Source organism: Zea mays, chromosome 9 (assembly GCF_902167145.1).
Source record: "Zea mays cultivar B73 chromosome 9, Zm-B73-REFERENCE-NAM-5.0, whole genome shotgun sequence".
Taxonomy (NCBI): domain Eukaryota; kingdom Viridiplantae; phylum Streptophyta; class Magnoliopsida; order Poales; family Poaceae; genus Zea; species Zea mays.
The window spans coordinates 153,850,284-153,871,215 of NC_050104.1; the positions used below are offsets into that span (position 1 = coordinate 153,850,284).

At 40.9% G+C, this 20,932-nt stretch overlaps 3 protein-coding genes and 1 non-coding gene across 6 annotated transcripts; 2 read left to right on the plus strand and 2 right to left on the minus strand.

Annotated features, from left to right (window-relative positions):
- The first annotated feature begins 1,097 nt into the window (after nucleotides 1-1,097).
- Nucleotides 1,098-4,797, plus strand: LOC100273877 (Got1/Sft2-like vescicle transport protein family). Of its 2 annotated transcripts, XM_008660066.4 has the most exons (7): nucleotides 1,098-1,333; nucleotides 1,772-1,858; nucleotides 3,102-3,193; nucleotides 3,289-3,369; nucleotides 3,702-3,799; nucleotides 4,096-4,177; nucleotides 4,262-4,797. In XM_008660066.4, exons 2-7 carry the CDS (start codon nucleotides 1,828-1,830, stop codon nucleotides 4,298-4,300), a joined length of 423 nt encoding a protein of 140 aa, XP_008658288.1. In that variant the 5' UTR covers nucleotides 1,098-1,333; nucleotides 1,772-1,827; the 3' UTR covers nucleotides 4,301-4,797.
- Nucleotides 4,798-7,285: 2,488 nt separating this feature from the next.
- On the minus strand, nucleotides 7,286-8,082 carry LOC541767 (MFP1 attachment factor 1). Its single transcript, NM_001111458.1, has one exon. The coding sequence runs from the start codon at nucleotides 8,024-8,026 to the stop codon at nucleotides 7,598-7,600; it is 429 nt and encodes a 142-aa protein (NP_001104928.1). The 5' UTR covers nucleotides 8,027-8,082; the 3' UTR covers nucleotides 7,286-7,597.
- Nucleotides 8,083-12,165: 4,083 nt separating this feature from the next.
- Nucleotides 12,166-12,238, minus strand: TRNAK-CUU (transfer RNA lysine (anticodon CUU)). The gene has a single exon. It is a non-coding gene; the product is annotated as a tRNA-Lys (tRNA).
- Nucleotides 12,239-15,634: 3,396 nt separating this feature from the next.
- Nucleotides 15,635-20,797, plus strand: LOC100191571 (Mannose-1-phosphate guanylyltransferase 1). Of its 2 annotated transcripts, NM_001346587.1 has the most exons (15): nucleotides 15,698-16,016; nucleotides 16,112-16,209; nucleotides 16,296-16,396; nucleotides 16,485-16,563; nucleotides 16,803-16,863; nucleotides 17,833-17,879; nucleotides 17,994-18,086; nucleotides 18,256-18,346; nucleotides 18,662-18,710; nucleotides 19,150-19,266; nucleotides 19,341-19,488; nucleotides 19,645-19,737; nucleotides 19,832-19,900; nucleotides 20,298-20,340; nucleotides 20,429-20,790. In NM_001346587.1, exons 1-15 carry the CDS (start codon nucleotides 15,959-15,961, stop codon nucleotides 20,527-20,529), a joined length of 1,248 nt encoding a protein of 415 aa, NP_001333516.1. In that variant the 5' UTR covers nucleotides 15,698-15,958; the 3' UTR covers nucleotides 20,530-20,790. The 2 variants fall into 2 exon arrangements, with proteins under 2 accessions (XP_008658014.1, NP_001333516.1); XM_008659792.4 differs by lacking the exon at nucleotides 19,150-19,266 and having other exon boundaries at nucleotides 15,635-16,016; nucleotides 20,429-20,797.
- The last annotated feature ends 135 nt before the right edge of the window (nucleotides 20,798-20,932 follow it).

Genomic DNA, 20,932 nt, shown 5'->3' on the forward strand with positions numbered 1-20,932 from the left:
GAGAATCTAGAGGTGGCATGATTAACTCAAAACTGAAAAATAAATTATAAACTTGGTAAATACACACACTCGTATCTAGATGGGGTAAGTGTAATCTAAAAGTAGGAAAGCTAGATATATGTGAAAGAAATAGATAGTGACCTTGGCTCATTAACTAGGTAAAGTTACATGGGACAACAATGAGTGAGGTAAAGATCCATAATATACTTATATTACTATGGAAAGCAATATTCACGGTTAACCTATTGATAAACAAAAACACGTTAAGGTCTTGCATCTAGCGAAATTTTAAGGTCTCAAGGTAATCTAGAGGTAGGAAGACGTCCATCAAACAAAAGATCTACAGAAGTACCAGACAAGAGACAACAGGATCAATCACACAACAGGATCAATCACGTATAAGTCTATCAAAATCAACTCCAATTAATATGTGATGATCGACTCATATGGTATTTTAGACTATAAAATTTAAAGATGAGACTATATTTAGATCGAGTTTTATTTCTATCTATTTTAAATTAAAATTAGTTAGGGCTAGTTTGGAAACACCGTTTTACCAAGTGATTCCAATTTTTCCAATGAAAAATGAACTAATTTCCCTTGCGTCCTGTTTGGATTATTGGAATTGAACTTCATTCTAATAATAGTAATTTATACATATATCAATTAAGCTAATTCGGTTTTATGCAAAATATATTTGTATACCATTATTAGCAAGATATCGGAGATATTTATGAGCTATATTTTTACTATAGATGAGTGAGATGAAGAGTGTCATGTAAATTACGGAGTAGAAACAAATTCTACTAATGCATAAAATCATTTCTTATCATCCACCTTATGAATTTGAGATAGACTTATATATGAATTTTGGAAAGTAGTGGAATGTCAAATTTCAAACTAAATAAGTTACTTTATTAAGTGAATTTCAATTCTTCTAAAATAAAGGGATCTAAACGTCCCGTTAGAAAAATTGAAATCACTTGTAAAAATGGTGTTCCTAAACTAGCCCTTAAACTGGATCGTGATCCGTCATGACACCGTTACCGGTTGGTAGCACTAATATACAATTTCTCGTCAAAACGTTTACTTCCTCGAAATTTAATTGAGCATCGTTATTATAAAAATGTTAGTGTTTTTATAGGGCTAAAAAATATTGCGCGCTGCACGGAGGCATTCATCCGTCCTGCGATTTTCGTTTCCTCCGTGTCTCCGTTCTTCATCCTGCGTTAGAGAACAAGACGAGGTCGAGGACCCAGACGCAGACGCACACGCAGCGCGCCTTCTCCACCGCGAAGTCATCGTTCCGCGCTGCCGCCGCCGCCCTAGCAAGGTTCGTTCCGTCGTCTGCTCTTCAGTAGTGGTGCCCAGGACTGTGATCTGTCTCGAATCTCGGTTGAAATGAATCTGCGGGTGTGGTGGTATCGTTGATTCAGCGCGCGGGGGAATTATTTGGGTTTGAGCCGCCATCTAGGGCTGGATCTCTGGCGCGGAGCTTCTAGTTCTAGATCCCGCCTACTCGATTCGATGTAGGTGGTGTTTCATTAGGGAGTAGGGACTAGGGACTAGGTTTTCAGATGCAATTCTGCGCGGCCTCTAGGTTTAAAGGCACGGTGCTGTGGAAGTGGTATTTAGTGACATTCTCTTGTCTGAGTTGTCTCCAGTGATCTCGTTTGCCTGTTTCCTTCGGGTTCAGTACCCTTGTGGAACTCATACTCTTTGTTGTCTTCTGAGTCTGTAGTTTTGGTGCCTAATTTTACACTTACTGCAGGTGTTGGATTCTGTGTTGCGGCTTCGGAGTGTCATTGCTACCCTTCTCCTGACAACATGGTTTCTTTCGAGATGAATGACCTCAAGAGTATGCACCTGGCATTACATTTTTTGTTTGAATTGGTGCTAATAGGGACATCAATATGTAGTGCCAGGAACTCCATTTTTGGTGTGATTTTTTGTATCTCGTTTATTACTTATGACCTTCACATATCTGCAAATTGCCACCACATACAATGCATATGGAAAGACCGGTATACATGAGTTTTTTTATTCCATACGATCTCACATACCCAATATTTTAGTAGTATTATTGTCAATCATGTCTTTATCATGTATTATTATTCTGTTCAATTCTGCAATGCATTTGTGGGTTGAAGGATCAAACATGATGAAGATACGACCTTGGAACACATGTGATGAATTGATGTTTCGTTGCATTGCAGTATGTGGGCTGGACAAAAAGATCGTTGAGTTAGCTCAGTGGCTCGTTTGAAAAGGGCCCCGATTAAACTTATTTTTCTTTTAAAATGAAAATGACTGGATTTGAATGACTTTTGACTTTGGCTCAGATTGTTAAGCTCGATTTGGAGTTGATCTCAAACAATTCAGGAGTCTGATAAATAAGAGCAGGCCAATTTCGAAGGAATCCCTAAAAAAGTGTTGTTGGCTCGTCATCCACCCCTTATTGGCCGGTCACAGTGTTACACATAAGTTGGACCAATAATTAAATCACCAGAATTGGAGCCATACCAACTAAGCTTTTTAGCATAAGCATATAATCTTAGGGGTTAGTGTGGGTTATGTTTTGGCTTGAATGTTGTGTTTGCAAATCTCCAAACAATGCTTGAATTAGTTAGAAAGTGTCTTGAAATTCGGTAACATATATGGTTCCATTAAACGACATGTACCAATTTCTGATCAATTTTTGTTGACCCTTGCATTCATCTGATGATGTTGTCATAAATAATGAAACAATTTGGAGCAGAAATTGAGCAGTGAGATTTGCAAATGTCAGTTAGAATCTAGTAGTCTTTTCTGGCTTGGTCCTGGTGCCATTTGCTTGCAAATGTCACTATTTTCATTATTTCATTTATGATTGTGCCTATGTGAAAGCCATCTGAGTAGAATTATGTAGGATGTAGTAAGCTATTAGTGTTTTTTTTTCAATTTATCATTGTAAGTTAACTGTAAGTCATTGTAGCGGTGGCATTATGTATCTGGCAGGATAATTATGAGCAACAAACTTTGGTTGTGCCATTATTTCCTGATTTTTTTATCCTTCTTATTGACCTGTGACTTGCTGAGTTCTTTTTTTTCTCCTGAAATAGAGATTGGGCTAGGCCTAACAGGCTTTGGAATATTCTTCTCCTTCCTGGGAATCATTTTCTTCTTTGACAAGGGTCTTATTGCAATGGGCAATGTAGGTTTTCAGTACTCAATATTTTTTCTTTGAATTTTGAAGTGCGAAAGGTAACTCAAGACTGATTACCATATGGTTAAATGCCACCATTTCAGATCCTCTTTCTATCTGGTTTGGGTTTGACAATTGGTTTGAAATCCACTATGCAGTTCTTCACCAAGCCTAAGAACTACAAGGTTTGAATCACTAAATTTCATGTACATGTTTACTTTAAAGGCAATATATCTAGTGTAAAAACGATTAGGGTACTAACATCAAATCTTGTCCATTGGGTTCACCATCTACGGCTCAGTGCAGTACCACCTTCTCTCAGACTATTTTCTAAAGAACCCCTGCGTCTTCACAGAATAATGCGTGCTGTCCTCAGGTGGGATTGCACTCAGCCTTAGATGGTGGATCTGATGAACAAGATTTGATGGTAGCATTGTTAGCACCATAATCGTTTTTACATTAGATATGTTGCCTACGTTAAAATCCATGATATCTAATTATCTGATGTAATAAACAGGGTACTATCTCATTTGGTGCTGGCTTTTTTCTGGTTCTTATTGGGTGGCCCTTTCTTGGCATGCTCTTAGAAGCATATGGCTTTGTTGTACTCTTCAGGTTGTATGATTCTCTTTAATTGTTCTCTCTTTAGCAATCTGCAACAGGAAATGCTTCTAACATTCATCCATCTTACAAAGTGGCAAATCCCTTGCCACTCACCCACAAATAGCAGCAATTCAAATGGTTGTACACACAATGCAACAGTACACATCTGCTATTCAAGGTTGAAACATCAACCTGAAGCATTCAATGCATTACCAATAACTATTCACAAAACTTTTTTTTGCTCTTACTCCATCATTAATGTCAAAAGATTGGCTTCTATATGGATGCTTACATGGATTTAGTTTCAGTGGATTTTGGCCAACCCTTGCTGTTTTCCTCCAAAGGATTCCTATTATTGGATGGATTTTTCAACAACCGTTTGTCACATCGGTAAGGAGTTCAGAACACAAAACATTCTTTCTTTTTTTACTCAAGACGAGAGACTTATTCCTTGTTTGATACCCTTATCTGCAGTTCCTTGACCGCTACAGAGGAAAACGAGTTCCGGTTTAGCTTACTCCTGCTATATTTCAACATACTTCCCTCACAAATATCATGCGGTTATGGATATGTTCCGTCCTTGCCTTTTTCTTTAACTTGTTTAGTTGGTGGTAGGATTTTTTGTTGTTGTGTAAATTACCCCTCATCCGTGGTTTTCCACAGACCAGAATGCATTTTCCCCGTTAATACATTGAAGAAAGTTCTCATGCAAGCCTCTTTGTGGGGGGAAATGAAGTCTTAGGGATGTTCTGAAAGTAGTGACTACCCATCATGTCTTTTTGTAACATTACTTAATGTAAGCATATCTGATATAGGTATGCAAAGGCTACAATAGCTTCCGTTTGCTGTATGGGAAAGAAAGGAGACTTGGCAGAATCGAAGTTACTTGTGATTCTTGTACCGCCATGTGATTATTTTCTTCAGTAATTCCCCTTCCAGGCCTAGTATGGGAACTCAGCTTTGAGTTGTAAAGAAAAATTGCATTGGTAATCTGGTATGAGTTCTGGTCTGCTGGAGTGGCGTCTACGCCTCGCCATGTTGGCTTTGTAAGGTTCCGCAGCTAATCAAAAGTGAGCCGTTTATCACCTTGCAAGTACCTTTCAAAATACAAGCTGGAAAGAAGCTTCATAAATGTGCATATGGTCCGTCTTATTGACTTAGCAATGTAGTGCATCTAAGCTCAGATTGGCACTGGGCTAACTCCAAATTAACCAGTGCATTGTATCATAAATTCATGTCAACCAATACAAAGGATTAAAAGGAGAATGATACGTTGAGTCAGATATTCCACATATATATCCGAAAGCAACATGTTCGCACGCAATTCGGGGTTTCAGTTACAAGCACTAAAACTTAGGGTGTTTGGGTGTGAAGTTTTTTCGTAGCTTTGGAAAAATACCACAGTATTATTAAATACTGTTGTATTATAGACATAATGATGTTTGACAAGCTAGCTAAAGTCTCTGTTTTCAAAACTGAAGTATTGCAAATATTATACTTGTTTTAAAGCATTCTAAACTTAGGTCAGGACCTTAGTTTTCAAAACTGTGATATTATTGTGACTAAAGTATTCTGCAGCCGCTAGCAAACCTAATCCTACAATCAAATATAGCCAATCCTACAATCACATATACCCAATGTCTCCGTAGCACTGCTCTGCCACACGCAGTAACTCCAAAAGCCAAACCATACAATATTTTAAAACTCAAATGATCCTGTCAAGAGCAGATCACAGGCCGTTGAAGGCATCTATTCTAACTAGGTCGACCTAAACCATTCAGATGACGGCATGCCCGTATCTACAGCTAGGCTACCCTGACCGGAATGTAGAGTTGCACTGGCCCAATTCGATGACCCGTGCAGTGCACGATTCTGGAAGGAATGCAGTCAGTGTCGTCGCCTCCTGATGTCTCACATCCATCACTTGACGATCTTGTAAACTCAATGCCATTACAATCAGCAGACTCTGGAGCTGTATCTAGCAGAGCTCCCTGCAACTCATCATCACCTGCGGAAGAAGAAACATTGAAGGAACGGAAATCAAGAGAGCCGTGGCTACTATCTGGTGATGAAGCGCAGATTCTTGTAGATGATGTTGTACTCGGTTGGGAAGCATGCCTTGCTTGGCCCTAAACTGCCAGGAGAGCGCTCTCAGTCATTTGTAGATAGCCTTGCGAGGGGGCCACGAGAAATTTCAGCTGGGAAATCGTTCTCTATTTTCAGGTTGCCTCTTGTAGACAGGCTTCGGGAGTCGCTTGCCGCCATTGTTTGTCTCATGGTTAACTGGACCATCATGTTTCACATTTGGTTTTGGATTTCTTCATTGCATGTGCAGCTCGCTGCTTTTGGCACTTCTTCTGCATTCAGGCGTGCCAGTGTCCACGATCGTCAAGTGATTTCCACTGTCCCAGATCGTTTTGTTCCTTCCTCCTCTTCTTTTATTTTCTTAGGCCTTGAATTTTGTGGCATGCGAATCTCTGGAGGGACGGCATCAAACTGTTCAAGAACGGAGAGATATAAGCATCGACTAATAAATATGGAAAAGGACATATGGCTATCATGTTTGGAAATTTCTTCAGTCTGCCGAGGATTTTTTTTTTTGTTTACCCACCAAGAGTTATATAAGCTTCCTGAATTGGAACATATTGGTGGCAAGTGTGATTTGCACCAACAATAATAAAGTTCCATCTGATTCCCTCCAATCCTGTGCGTCACACTCAGCCACTCACACATCAATGTGATGACCATCATATGAAAGAACACAAACACAATGACACTACGCGCTGAAGGGTTTGTCTGATTTTTATCAACTCAAAGCACTTTGGATAACGTGTGCAATTCAGAAATTACCACTAATTGTTCGACAAGTACAGGGCTTGCTTTGAACTATCCAATGCAGTCGCTGGGGACTGAAGCCGCCATCCCAATTGATCGCCGATGTAACCGGAGTAACGGTTCCTCGGCTATATTCAGTCTGTGAACTGTAAGAGGAATGGCCAAATACATGCCGAAGCTCGCTTGACACGGGGAACGCCGACATTTCAGGGCTTGGGAGAAGGGGATTTTTACTATTCAATTTAGGGCTTTGTTTAGGAGAAGGGGATTGAAGGGGGGCTCCCAACAGGCCCTCAGTATCCCTTTTCATCTTCAACCGAGAGTAGATCCGGGTCATCAGACAGGCTTAGCACCAACCAGACGCCCCAGCACCCCAGCAAATGCTCTTTGAACTTGTTGATAAAAACAAGCCATCTGCAGAATTGGTCGGCGTAAAGAAAAATGGGAGACAGACGATTCATTCAGTTTCAGTAGCAAGGCCACATTTGAACGAGATGCTGGCTGGGTATTGATTCCAATTTCCAAAGCCAGCTGACATACAGTATAGCAGCAAAAAGTACACAGAAGATTGCGATATAGGCATTTGATCATTGAGGATTCATACTGAACTTATGACCCATAATCAGATTTCAAATCAACGATGACAGTTACCAGATAAAAATGTGGCTTGAAAGATGGGAGGATTCTGCTTGTTATTTCGGATTTATCTATCACTCGAGGCCTGATGCATGAGCGTCACAGCAAACGGAACATAATCGTTGGTCAGGGGCAGTCATTGCAAGAAGTAAAATAAGAGCACGCACTAAATCAGACATCCGTGGAAGAAGAACTGCATAGATGTGCAAACAGCTAACGTTCAAGTCATACAGACCCAGACTTTGCCACACACACAGGCTGCAGTCTCCACACAAACTCCAGACGCGACTCAATCTCATCTCAGGAAGATCAGGTACGGAACGACTGGCTGTCCGGCGCTCACGCCGCGGGCTGGGCCTCGGGCGCGTCAGGGGCCAGGGCCTCCGCCGACGGCGGGTCGGCCTTGGCGTCCGCGGAGCGGGACTTGACAAAGTCGAGGAGGCGGCGGCTCACCTCCTTGGAGTAGGACTGCAGCGCCTCGATCCCCTCCTCCACGGAGGCGGCGGCGCCTCCCGCGGCGGCCACGGCGTCGAAGGCCTCGGCCTCGATGGCGCGCGCCGCGGGCTCGGCGTCGGCGGCCGGCACGGCGCCGTAGCGCTTGCAGAGGATGGTGTCCCCCGCGAGCGTCTCCACGAGGCGCCGCACCACCGCGTCCCGCGTGCGCTGCGTCGGCGGCCAGATGCTGAACGAGAAGGCCGGAGAATGGTCGCCCCCGGCTGGGGCGGCGGCGGCAGGAGCGGTGACGGGAGCCGGCTCCTCGTTGGCCATTTTTTTGGAAGCTTACGGAAGAGGACGGAAACCCTAGGGTCGGAGTATGGCGGGGGCTAGGTGGGGTAGGGATGGCAAGGTTACGATTAGATGTATATGATAGCGAGCATAAAATTTTACTCGTAACTTGTAACAATAGAAAAGTCTTAAATTACAATATATCAATCATTTAAATATCAAGATTTAAAATATTAAGAAGGTGTTTGATTTATATAGACTAATTTTTATCTCTTACATTTTATATCATTTTAGTCTCTAATTGCTAAATACGAAAACTAAAATAGTGTTTTTTTTCTAACTTCACATATAACAAATCACATGATTACATGACTTGATAGCTATATAAATAATAGCTAGAAAAGAGTTTAATTTTAGTTAATATAGACTATTAAATAATTATAATGGTATATGTGAATATATTTTACGGATAGGTAGACGTTCTTATCCATTAACAATTAACATACTCCTCTATATGGGATAAAACTCGTCGTTAGTCAGAGTGTCATTTCTAGGTGGGCGAGCTCGATCCGTTCGGAGGCTGCGGGGATTTTAAAGCGGTGGCGTCACCTCGGTGGACAGTGGTGCGTCGTTGTTCATGAGCATCATTCTGTTCGAGTGTTGCGGTAGCTTCAAGAAAGAGAAATCATCGGGTGGCGTCGTTGCGAGTCTTGTATGTTCGTTTTCTTTGACAGATTGTTTTCCCTCTTATTTGCAATTGAATTTGTTTGAATTCTAACGTCCAGATGTGATCATCACCCGCGAGGAAATCGGAATGGTACGGATCCGAATAAAATGCCAGTAGATTCAGTGCAGGCTGTCAATGTAGTACCACACAATTTGTCCTCATTGTCAGATGAGTTCGAATTTGTAACGTTCCACCCGGTGAGAGGTAGGAAATCTGGATAAATTCATAAATATGAGTGAATGCTGTATTCGGAGTGGTGGGGGTAAAATCACGGCGTCGAATCTGAGCCGTCATTTCCTTTCCGTTCGTTAGTCGTAGGCGTAGCAGGAGCACCGGCAAGGCGGCAACGCCAAATTGCATGCCGATCACAAATCAGCAGCAGCAGCAGCGTTGGGCTGCTTGGGTTGGGGATTAATCAGTAGTCAGTACACGCGTACTACAGCCTCTGCCCGTCCAACGGTCGGGTGCTTGCTACGAGCCGAACCTTCTCGAACTGCACTAGGCCTCCTGTCACGAAATTCTCTCAACACAGCTCGCGAGCTGCATCGGTTATATTAGCTTTTATCTACGAAGCTTATAGTCACCTCAGCAGTTTTTCTTTTACAACTTTTAGCTAAAATAAAACCCGATATCTGATATCTTATTGAAATATAGATTCATCTAAGTATGAACACAATTAAAAGTCACACAATTTAACACATAAAATTAATAATTTCATAAATAAAATTATATAACTTAAACATATAAAAATTGCATGATTCGTAAATAAAAATCTAATTTGCAGGTCACATTCTATATTTTTTTAAAAAAATGGAATTATTTTTTTTTGTTTTTTTTGGACTTCAAATATTTGAAAATAGCTATGTGACGTGCACACACGTGAACCAATATAAACATACCACATCACTAAAAGTTGTTGTTATTGACCAGTTTGGATCAGTATTGTCTGATCAATAACGATCAAGATGACCGGTTGACAGCCCACCGATCAGGTGGTCGAACCAACCCGCGTTGAAGTCGAACAAGTCAATACCAACCGATCATACGCGGTAGCAACGCCTTTGATTGGAACCAGCCTCATGCTACCACTATTGTCGTATAGTGGTGTTGGTCGATGGCGTTTGGCTTGTTGACTAGTGTGTTTAGTTGACACATATGGTAGTATTCACCAGTATTCTTTATATCATTTCTCTAAGTGTCATCTATAAATTTTTCTAAAATATTCTCTTATCTATATCTTCAACAACGTCCTCTATATCTATTTGTCTATAAGTAAAAGAGCTACATTAGAGACATATTTTACTTCAGTTTTTTATATATAAATATTTACCATACCATTAAATATCTTACATATCTGAGTTTTGCTTAATATGTTATCTAAAGTATAAAAATGGACAGAGAAGATGAGAGTGAGTCTATATATGTAGAGATTTATGAGTGTCCTCTATATTTAGAGAAGCCTTTAGAGAACACCTTTGAAGTCTATAATGAAGAAATTATTTTCTATATTTAAGATAGAGGATATTTAGGTATATAGTTTCATAGATATTGCGAGTTGTGTACTGCGCGTGGAGAATGCCTTTCTTATTGTTGTTGTTTCAGTGAGGATTCATGTAGGTTGAGCCATCTGTAGACTAATGTTGCTCGTTTTAAGCACATATCTAGGGGATGAACATAGGGATTTTAGCTCCCCTCATGTCTAGATTATACTCCCTCTATCCCAAAAAATAAGGCGTGGATTTTTTTCATGAATATTAGTGCAACTCTTTACAGTACTTATCTTTCCTCTGATGTCGCTATGTTTTGGCTTAACGGATCAGCAGGTGGTACCACACATGCTACATGGAATGGAAGGTAATTATTTTCGGCTTTAATTGAGTATCAGACATTACGCATTGGGTGCATGAGAAAAATCTTGTTTCCCCGTCTACTAGGCTGGGATAAATAATCATACGTCACCATATAAAGAAACGTGTATGCACCGATAGAAAAATGGAGAAGGGCACATGCATCTACTGATCTACCGTAGGGTAAAAGTAGTAGTACACCTTATTTTTTATGACAAAATCTAAAATTTTATGCGCCTTATTTTTTAAGATAGAGGGAGTAGTATCTAAGAAATTGGCTAGAGATGGTTGAATAGGTATCGACCATGTTAGGGTAAAGTTTAATTAGTACAAGACAAACCTAATAAGATACTTCTTAGCTAGTTCGGTATCTGACATTTTTTTAGCAAAATTCGGGTTAAGAAGTTCGGTGCCCGAATACCCAATCTGCTACCCGATAACCTGTTCCTGACCAACCCGACAAGCGAGCAGTGAGCCCGATTTTTTTTGCATTTTGACCCTTCCTCGGAAACAAAATCACGTTTGGACCCTAAAAAATTTTAATGTCATTTTTGGACCCTTTGCTCGGCGCCATAGCCTGTGGCGCCGAGGTAACACAGCTCGGCGCCATAGGCTATGGCGCCGAGGTATGTGCTGCGCTGGCACAAACGGACGTCGTGGCGCCGACGTGACACCGAGCTCGGCGCCATAGATCTTGGTTGTGTACACAAAGTTTATCTAGCTCAGTTGGTAGAGCGCAAGACTCTTAACCTTGTGGTTGTGGGTTCGAGTCCTATGGTGGACATTTAATATTTTTTGTCTTTGTCACTAATTGTTTTTTGTTGTCCAGATTATTTATTTATGTCGCTGATTTATTCGTCCAGATTTATTTCTCATTCAGAATTTTTTGCGGTTCAGTTTGATCTTGCAGCGAACTCATTCTCGAGTCCAAAACCGCCAGCTGAGATATAACCCAGTTGGAGTTGTTCCTCCCGTCAACCTATACAAATGTTTTTAAAAAACATGTAAATCTCAAGTCTATCTCCATAAAAAGCACCATAGAAGTGTTATGTGCTGATAACAGGTCTTGAACTCTTGTCGCCAGATTGAATTTAATTTGATATTGGTGCTATATTTCTTTATAGATTCAGGACGGTGGACAAGTGATTGTTTTTAATTATGCATGTCATATAGCAATTGGATTAAACCAACTAAATTCAATTGCATGACTCGAGCAGTAATACAACCACTATACTCGTGTTCATTAAACTTTAGTGCAGTCTCCTCTGGTTAAATTAAAAGGAAACAAGGGTAGGTTCCCAAGGTCAGAAGATAACTCAGACAAAAAAATGAAGAACCCTTCTAGTACACTAGTCTCAAATTTAAAGTAAGAAGTGCAGAACTTATGCATTAAATCACTAGAAAAACAATAATATCTTTCATAACTCATTTGGCTGTTTATTATTTCCGGCTCAAAAGGAAGGTTTAAGTTATTCACATGCGAGGTAAACTGTATTAAACTGCAAAAAAATCTAGATGAGAAATAAATGTGGACGGACAAATCAGTGACATAAACGAAAAATCTGGACAAAAAAAACAAATCAGTGACAAAGACAAAAAGTATTAAACGCCCACCGTGGGGCTTGAACCCACAACCACAAGGTTAAGAGCCTTGCGATTTACCAACTGAGCTAGACGAGCTTTGTGTACAGAATTGAGCTCGGCGCCAAGATCTATGGCGCCGAGCTCGGTGACACGTCAACGCCATGACATCCATTCGTGCCAGCGCAGCACGTACCTCGGCGCCATAGCCTATGGCGCCGAGTGACATTAAAATTTTTTAGGGTCTAAACGTGATTTTTTTCCAAGGAAGGGCCAAAATGCAAAAAAATCGGGCAGTGAGCCGGGCTCACGGGTCACGGTGTCAGTGTGTCACAGCCCTAAGCAAGCAGACGAGCAGTGAGCCGGGCGCCCGGGCCGCCGGGACAAGTCCAAGCGGGCAAGCGGCCAAGCCTCCAGCAGTCCAGCTCCAAGGCTCCAAAGCGGGTAGCTACCTTGCTGTTGCTGCTTGCCTGTGTTGCTGCTACTCTGCAATTGCAATGCCAGTGCTGCATTGCTGCTGCCGGTACTTAGCTAGTTAGGTGGTTGCTAATTGCTATGCCTAGTTGGCAATCGGCTGCAGCCAGGGGTGGTAATGGATCACGATCCAAATGCTTCTTCACAAAAAATTAAGGCCCTCAAATAATATTAGTTCAAAAATAAATAAGAATAAGGACCGATCCTAATCCGATTCGACCCTTAAAATTTGCAGTGTAAAGTTTATAGCCCATTACCACCCCTAGCTGCAGCTGCAAACTTGTAGAGTGAAGCCTGGCCTGCCTAGGCGCCTGGATACGCCTGGCGTGAAGCTGCTGCAGAAGCACTAACCATGTGTTTGGTTGCTGCAGAAGCACTAACTGGGTAGTCTAGCAGCCGACATGTGTTGACCAGCGTGTCTGTTTACCCGTATACACAGGTGGGTGGTCAGACATATGCAGTCACGTCTTCGCGGGAGGTCTTTGTCCCGCATCCACCGATACGTGTGAAACGTATTCGTGGGAGCATGCTCGCATGAGGCCGGTTACACACATAGGTATCCAATTATGTGGTAAGTAGTGGCGAAGTACTCATGTTATAGAACGCCAAACACGGACAGGCTACATATGCAGAAGTCAGATTGTATATCGGGTATGTCAGACATACTCAAACCGGAATCCAAAATTTCGGGCACGAAATTTCGGGCGCGAAATTTCGGGCACTTAATTCAGATCGAGTTTGGGTTCAATTGTTGAATACCCGAAATATTTAAAACTCAAAAAACCCGACCCGAAATTTTGGGTATACCCAAATGTTTAATCCTAGTTGGGAGGACAAGAGTGAGTACTACGTTCCTGTCATCTTTTTTTGTTATTAATGACAGAAGATACACCAATATCAATTAGGGTTAGACCTACGTATAGCCGAGTGAGTGCACATGCCCCTGCTCATTTCTCTGGGTGTAAATAGTAGAGTCTAAATTTTTATCATTAGGTCTCTTGCCTAGACTAATTTATATACCCTCGCTTTGATATTTTGGTGGTAGTTGTTGCAAGTGTGTCATCACTCCTATTTTATATTAGGTCTGACTGTGATATCAATATCTAGTAAAGTTGAGATTATATAACACTTTTGTAAGTTCGAGCAATTTTATAGGAGTATTAACTTTTATGACACAAAAAATATAAATTCTAGGGTGTATTTAATGAAATTTGTGTCATAAATATTGATATTATTTTTCTAAATCTAATTATATTCACAAACTCTAAACTTAGGACAAATTTAGAAGTTAATTTATTTGTAGGCAAAGGCAGTAACACTAACGCCACGCGACGGATCAGACAAGAGCATTCAATTATGAATGACGGAAACCTTGGTGCTGTGAAAGGAACCAACATTGTAATTTGTAAACAAGACTACAGTTTTACAACTTTGATCTAACAAGGTATCAAGTCAACTACAGTCTACAGCAAGCATGTTGCACACAATTAAGCACTCAAGTAAAATGGAGATATGTAACCTGATCGGCTGTGATGGCCGAGACTGGTAGTGAAGTTCCTGTGTAGTTATGTCTTGCTACTGTTACAGCCACAGCTAGCAGAAGCGAGCACGATCAGTATGCTTATAAAAGAAAAGAAAAAAAGATATAAGAACTATGTGAAAACTTTTTTTTGAACTCAAGCTTAGTTGGGCCCAACCATAACTCCGAAGTAAGCCGCTCCTTTGGAACGGAGGATTTTTCCCCCTACGTTTTTCTTATGAAAACGAACTGTTTTCTATAAAATTTCTATATGATTCCTCTAAAATTCCTGTATTTTAAATAAGCTCTAAAGAGAGATTAATGAAAGTGTGCTGCGTACTGCGTGTGGAAAGTGGCGTCGACGTGAGGTACTTGGATGAATGAATTTATTGAATTTAGGAGAAAACCATTCGTATGCTTCCGTTCGAAACGTCCTTTTTCCAACGTAGGAAAAAATAGTGCCGATCGCAATGCTGCAAATTTCTTTATTTATACCACTATATAATTTATCAGTTTAAATTTTGCAAAATTTATCAACCAAATCACTCCCACGTTCATGATTCTAATCAATTAAATAAATTGCATCTAAACTTAATCACACCATAAAAACTAACCACTAATAACATACTCTCTATTACTCACTTAAATCCAATTAATAATATTATTTTAATCATGCTTCTTCCTAGGAAGAGTCGAGAAAAATGTGCCAGACTACGTCAATGCGTACCGTGCTTGGGATCGTGTACAAACACAGAACTTCTGCTTCTAACCAATTGATACGGTTCCGTTCGCAAGTGCCGCATCATCGCAAGAATTTCTTGCTCGAATCGTACTACCATCAAGATCCAATTAGACAGCGTTTTTCCAGATCTCGCCTTTGTCTAACTGGCCAATTTGTTTATTTAGGTCCCTATACATTGTCGTTCACTAAAACACCCCACTAACATTGTCAATAGTTAAAATAACCCGCAATACATTATTCATGTGTTTGTTGCTAGATTACCCCACTGTTATTTGTTGTGAGTCCAGCCCTGGTATAGTTTCCATTTTACCCCTGTTCAGTCTGCAGATTAGCCATGCTTCAATGGTGCACAGGTAACACTGTCCAAGTGATCTGCAGTTCAATAGATAGTATTTTAGCCAGCAGTAAATATAGGGACCCAAGGCTAGTTTGGGAACCAAATTTTCCCAATAAATTTCTAGTTTTTCAAGAAAAATTAGTTCATTTTTTCTTTGGAAAAATAAAAAACTCTTAAAAATAGAGTTTCTAAACTAGCCCTAAATAAACAAATTTGTCTCGTCTAACAGCTAACATATAGTACCCCAATGGAAAATCGTGAACTCCAGCTGGGATAATCTCTCAGTTATCCGCTAGCGGCCACATTCCTTGACCGTTATTATCGGCATCTAGAGAAAGAAGCTTCCGATCTGCGCTTCTGCCCCTCGGCCACCGGTATCCGTTCCGCGCTAGCTCAGCTCTGGTGCTGCACGGATCCCAGTTCGCCCGCCTCCGCTCCGCTGCGCACCAACACACACGCTCCTCCCGCCTCGTTGCCCCACGGATCCTCTGACGTACTGCACCGTGCAGTTGGGTCACTGCGCGTGGGCCCTGTCGCACGCGGAGCCCACGCGACAGTGGCCCATGCAGTACTGCAGGGGATCCCCACCTCCTCCGACGTCTCTGATCGGCATCGCCTCCGCTAAGAGACCCGCGGTCCACGCTCCCGTCCAAATCCCATCGCCATAAATCTCGCCACGCCCGCGCCCGCGCCCGCGCGTGTCTCTTCCCCCCACCACTCCGCCACCGGCGCCGAAGCAGAGCAGCCATGGCCGGCTCCGAGCAGCGCGTCGTCGCCGTCATCATGGTCGGCGGCCCCACCAAAGGTTAGTGCTGCTAGATCTGCGCCGCGCGCCCCCCCGGAACCCCTCCTCTGCCCTCCCTTCTGATCGTTTTGCTCTGGTCCTTGTGTCGGGTGCAGGGACGCGGTTCCGGCCGCTGTCGCTGAACGTGCCCAAGCCGCTCTTCCCTATCGCCGGCCAGCCCATGGTGCACCACCCCATCTCCGCCTGCAGCCGGGTGAGCCACCAATTCCTACGCCCCCTTGTCCTTTGTGGAATTGTGATATCCGTATGGTTCGGTCTGAAAAGGCTTTTGGATCCCAGATCCCCCACCTGGCACAGATATACCTCATCGGGTTCTATGAGGAGCGGGAGTTCGCGCTCTATGTCTCGTCTATCTCCCACGAGCTCAGGATCCCTGTCAGGTTCGTTTCGTGCCCTGATGACGTTTGCTTCTGCATGTCGGGCTACATTTCAGAGCAGTGCCATTGACAGGGTCTCGCCAATTTTTAGGTACCTACGAGAGGATAAGCCTCACGGGTCAGCTGGAGGGCTCTACAGCTTTAGAGATTACATCATGGAAGACAGTCCGGTAATGACTTAGTGCCATAGCCTGATTGTCAGTTTGAATTGTGAAATTGGATTAGTTGCATATTTACAAAGCTGCAGTAATGCAGTGGATTACTTTTTGAATAGTGCTTGCCTATTCAGAACACATTCAGTGGCTGGGGTCTGTAGGAACCTACTACATTGCTATGCGCCTATGCCGGTTGGATCAAAAAACTTTCATCCTCTAAAAGTTGGTTACTGCTTTTGCTTGCTGTTTTGCAGTCACACATAGTTCTGCTGAATTGCGACGTCTGTTCTAGCTTCCCTCTTCCAGACATGCTAGGTAGGTTGTTAGTTAAATTTATCAGTTTGGTGATGGTGTTTCATGATCTTAGACACACTTCTCTAATCACAAGCATGCCTAGTCAGCTAGTATAATGATTGAACATCATGAGGTTGTTCTTTGATTTGCTATTTAAAACGAAATAGCGGGTCCACTTGTCATCAAGCTCACGTCTAACATTGTTCTTGTGCCCCTGGTGGAGTCACTTTAGTCAGACTGTCAGAGTAAGTGGAACATAAGTGTAGTGGTTGGTATTGAATCCGAAGCTGAGCTTGCCATTGGTAGCTTGTTTTTGGCACATTCAGAGGTTACATCATCTTATAGAGATGCATCTTCTTCTAATGTACGGTATTGTACTTAAGGTCACTAAATTATATGGATGTATGTTTTAAAAAGTTTGAAGTATTGTTAGTATAGTGCATAGAAAACGATGAAATGATCGACCGTTATGTGAATAATGGTAAAGTCTCAGTCAATTTTAGGTGTTCTATACATGGATGCTTCACTGCTGAAAGAGTGTTTTAAAGATAATTTAGATGTGCCGATTTAATTTATCATTGGACAATAAATACTTTTTGACAAAACCCTTCATTCATCAAAATTCTTGGGTTTTTATCTCTGGCATAATTGAGAATATGAAACGGATATTTTAGCTTCTGAGCTTTTTTTAATATTGATAGAAATCAACCGTTTATTCCCAGATACTTTGCCTTTCCTTTTTTTCATTACCTTTCTATATAGATGCACAATATGCATCTAAACTTTTATTAATTTTCCATCTATAGCTTTATTGAATAGAGAAACAGAAGATATAAGTCAAACTTGTCCGACGAGGCAACGATAGTGTGTTACACTTCTAATAATTGCCTTTTGTTGTAAGATATTAGATAACTCCATCTACATAGCTTCTGCAGTGCCGGTCTTGTTGGATACCAACAGCTAAATGTATAACTGTTTTCATCATTGTAGAGGCCCATAAAAAGTATGGAGGAATGGGTACTTTACTAGTCAACAAGGTATGCTGATAATATTCTAAAATATTACATATTAATTTGGCCTTTCTCATGCATAATTTGTTACTCCTAACATCATTCCCACTTTTAATATTCTATTCTAACACTTTCAATCAGGTATCAGCAGAGTCAGCAAACCAGTTCGGCGAGTTGGTAGCTGATCCTGAAACAAATGAACTGCTGCACTATACGGAAAAGCCGGAGACTTTTGTGAGTGCAGTTTTGCTCTTTGTTGGTTTATTTGCTCGTTGTAATTTTTTCGGTTGAGATTTTGCATGTCATATTTTTGCTCTGAAATTGATTGCACCTTTCACATGCAATGATTCTCAGTGAGTAATTGGCATAGTTGATAGCAGTAATGCAGTTTATCTATGTGTAGGTGAGTGATCTCATAAATTGCGGAGTATATATATTTACTCCCGATATCCTTAGCGCCATTGAGGATGTCTTAAAACAGAAAAAAGACAGAGGTATTGTCTCATGTTATATTACAACGATTTTCCTTGTAAATGTGTGTGATTGTTTGAAACAGAACATTCTTTGTTTATTCTATTGCTTCAAATGTCAACTTCTCTTAACTAAGTAGATGTAAATGCCTTCTTTACTTTTGACGCAAGTCATTTGGGAAAAAAATGTTTGATTTGCCGATATTCATATTCTTATATTAATTCATACATGGGTGCTCTAAAATGTATTACTTGTAGCAGATATTCTAACTCAATCTTCTAGTTCCCTTGATTGACAGTTTTAACACAAGTTTAATCCCTTTAAGTGCTACGTTTCAGCAAATTTGCGGCGTGTATCTAGCATTGAAGCTCTTCATTCAGCAACTAAGTATGTATTCGTGATATATTCTTCATGTTTTTTTCACAAATCTTGTTTTCTGCTGTTAGCCCCTTTCTCTTCACCATTATGTGGTGGTTCTTCCAGAAACTAGCTACTCCCTCCATTCTAGTTATAGGTTGTTTTGGCTTTTCTAAATACAGAGTATCCGAATCAGCCACAGCAGCTGTGGCTGCATCCAAAATTCCAAACAAGTACCAGCAACAGTATTACATAGTTCTACGTCTGCAGCGGTGCAGCTGCACTTAGAAGCGAACATTGCCCACAACTTTTATTATGTATCTAGACATATCATACATCTAGGTGCAGAAAAGCCAAAACGACCGATAATTTGGGATGGAGGGTAGTAGTATACAATTGATATCATTGCTACCAATCCAACTAGAAAGTATTTATTATTATATAGACCTTATAAGCTTAATATAAACAGGGCGCTTCCACCAGACTTTGTTAGGTTAGATCAAGACATTTTATCCCCTCGAGCGGGAAAGAAGGAGCTGTACACATACCAGACACTTGATTTCTGGGAACAGATCAAAACCCCAGGGTATACAAATACTTTTCATGTTTTTTGTAATATATTGGAATTTTTAACTAACCATTGTGTTTCATCTTGATTAGGATGTCTTTGAGATGCTCTGGGTTATATCTCTCTCAGTTTCGCCATACCTCTCCTCATCTTTTAGCCTCAGGAGATGGCAAAAGAACTGCCACTATTGTTGGCGATGTCTATATCCATCCATCTGCCAAGGTGCATCCTACTTCAAAGGTAATGCCTGTTTCGTCTAACTATTTTGGTCAGATTATGATGGGATTATATTCAGTTATCTGTTGTTGGCTAATAATGAAGTGCTTATAGCTTTTAAATCGGAGAATCTATTCAAGAAATAAAATTTAACCAATAATCATGTAACTCTGTAAACAGATTGGCCCAAATGTCTCTATATCAGCAAATGCACGCGTTGGAGCTGGTGCCAGGCTTATCAATTGCATAATTCTGGATGATGTTGAAATTATGGTTGGTTTTCTGTACCTTTGTACCAAGTGATAAATCTTGTTTAGGGACATGAATATCTCATTGTTGTTTTCTTTTGTTTCTGTTTGTGTATCAGGAAAATGCTGTTGTTATACATTCAATTGTAGGGTGGAAATCATCCATTGGAAAATGGTCACGTGTACAGGCAAGCTTTCCTCTTTACCATTTCATTTTTATTCATTTCAAAATTAATGAATCCTCAATCCTCATTATGTATGAAGCTTAAAAAGCTTGTCTTAGGATTCTTTCTCAAGTTCAATTCAAGAAGCGTGACTGCATGAGCATTGTCCTAGTGTTACAATGATCATTCTCTCTGCCAAGATTATGCTTCTGAAATCTGAACAGTTCAGTGCACCTAGTTTTCTTGAATCGATGTTTGATAGTTCCAACCGCAAAGCTAATAAATTCCACGTTGAACATTGGATGCAAATAGTTTAGTTACAACATTTGAAATCGGTGCGACTATGCATGCCTGTATGATCTACTCTTTTCCTGAGCACATCAGCTGGCTTCATTTAATGGAAGTTTTGTTCTGAATTCAGGGCGAAGGTGATCACAATGCCAAACTTGGCATTACTATTCTTGGTAAGACCCAAATTGATGATTTACAACAGTATTCCAAATAATTTTGTGATAATTTCGTTTCTGGAATTGACATCCTATTTTAACACAGGTGAAGCCGTTGATGTTGAAGATGAAGTAGTTGTAGTTAACAGCATCGTGCTCCCAAATAAAACTCTCAATGTCAGTGTCCAAGAGGAGATCATCCTATAATAACCATCGTTTTTTTTTGTCTAATTCCATATAAGGTCTGAGTACCAATCACATAGTTTAAGTTTATTCGTTCTCACCATGTAATGTAACCTTCCATTAGATTGAGATTATTAGTTTGCATTTATACCTGTCTTGCAGCATGACACTGCACAATCTTGACTTGCTATGCTACTTTGGTTAGCGATTGTGGTGATGTAAAAAATGTACAAACAGGTGACACCATTTTTTGTGAGAATGACTCAAGACATTACATCAAATGTGAATTCAACTGCGTGTTGTATAAATTTTTAACAAAAATGCATGAGCAGTTAGAGCACTACTCTATCAGAAATTTGTTGCAAACTCTAGGGGCTTAGGACGTGAGCCTAGCTTAGCTGGTTGGGTGAGAGGTGTGATCATACAC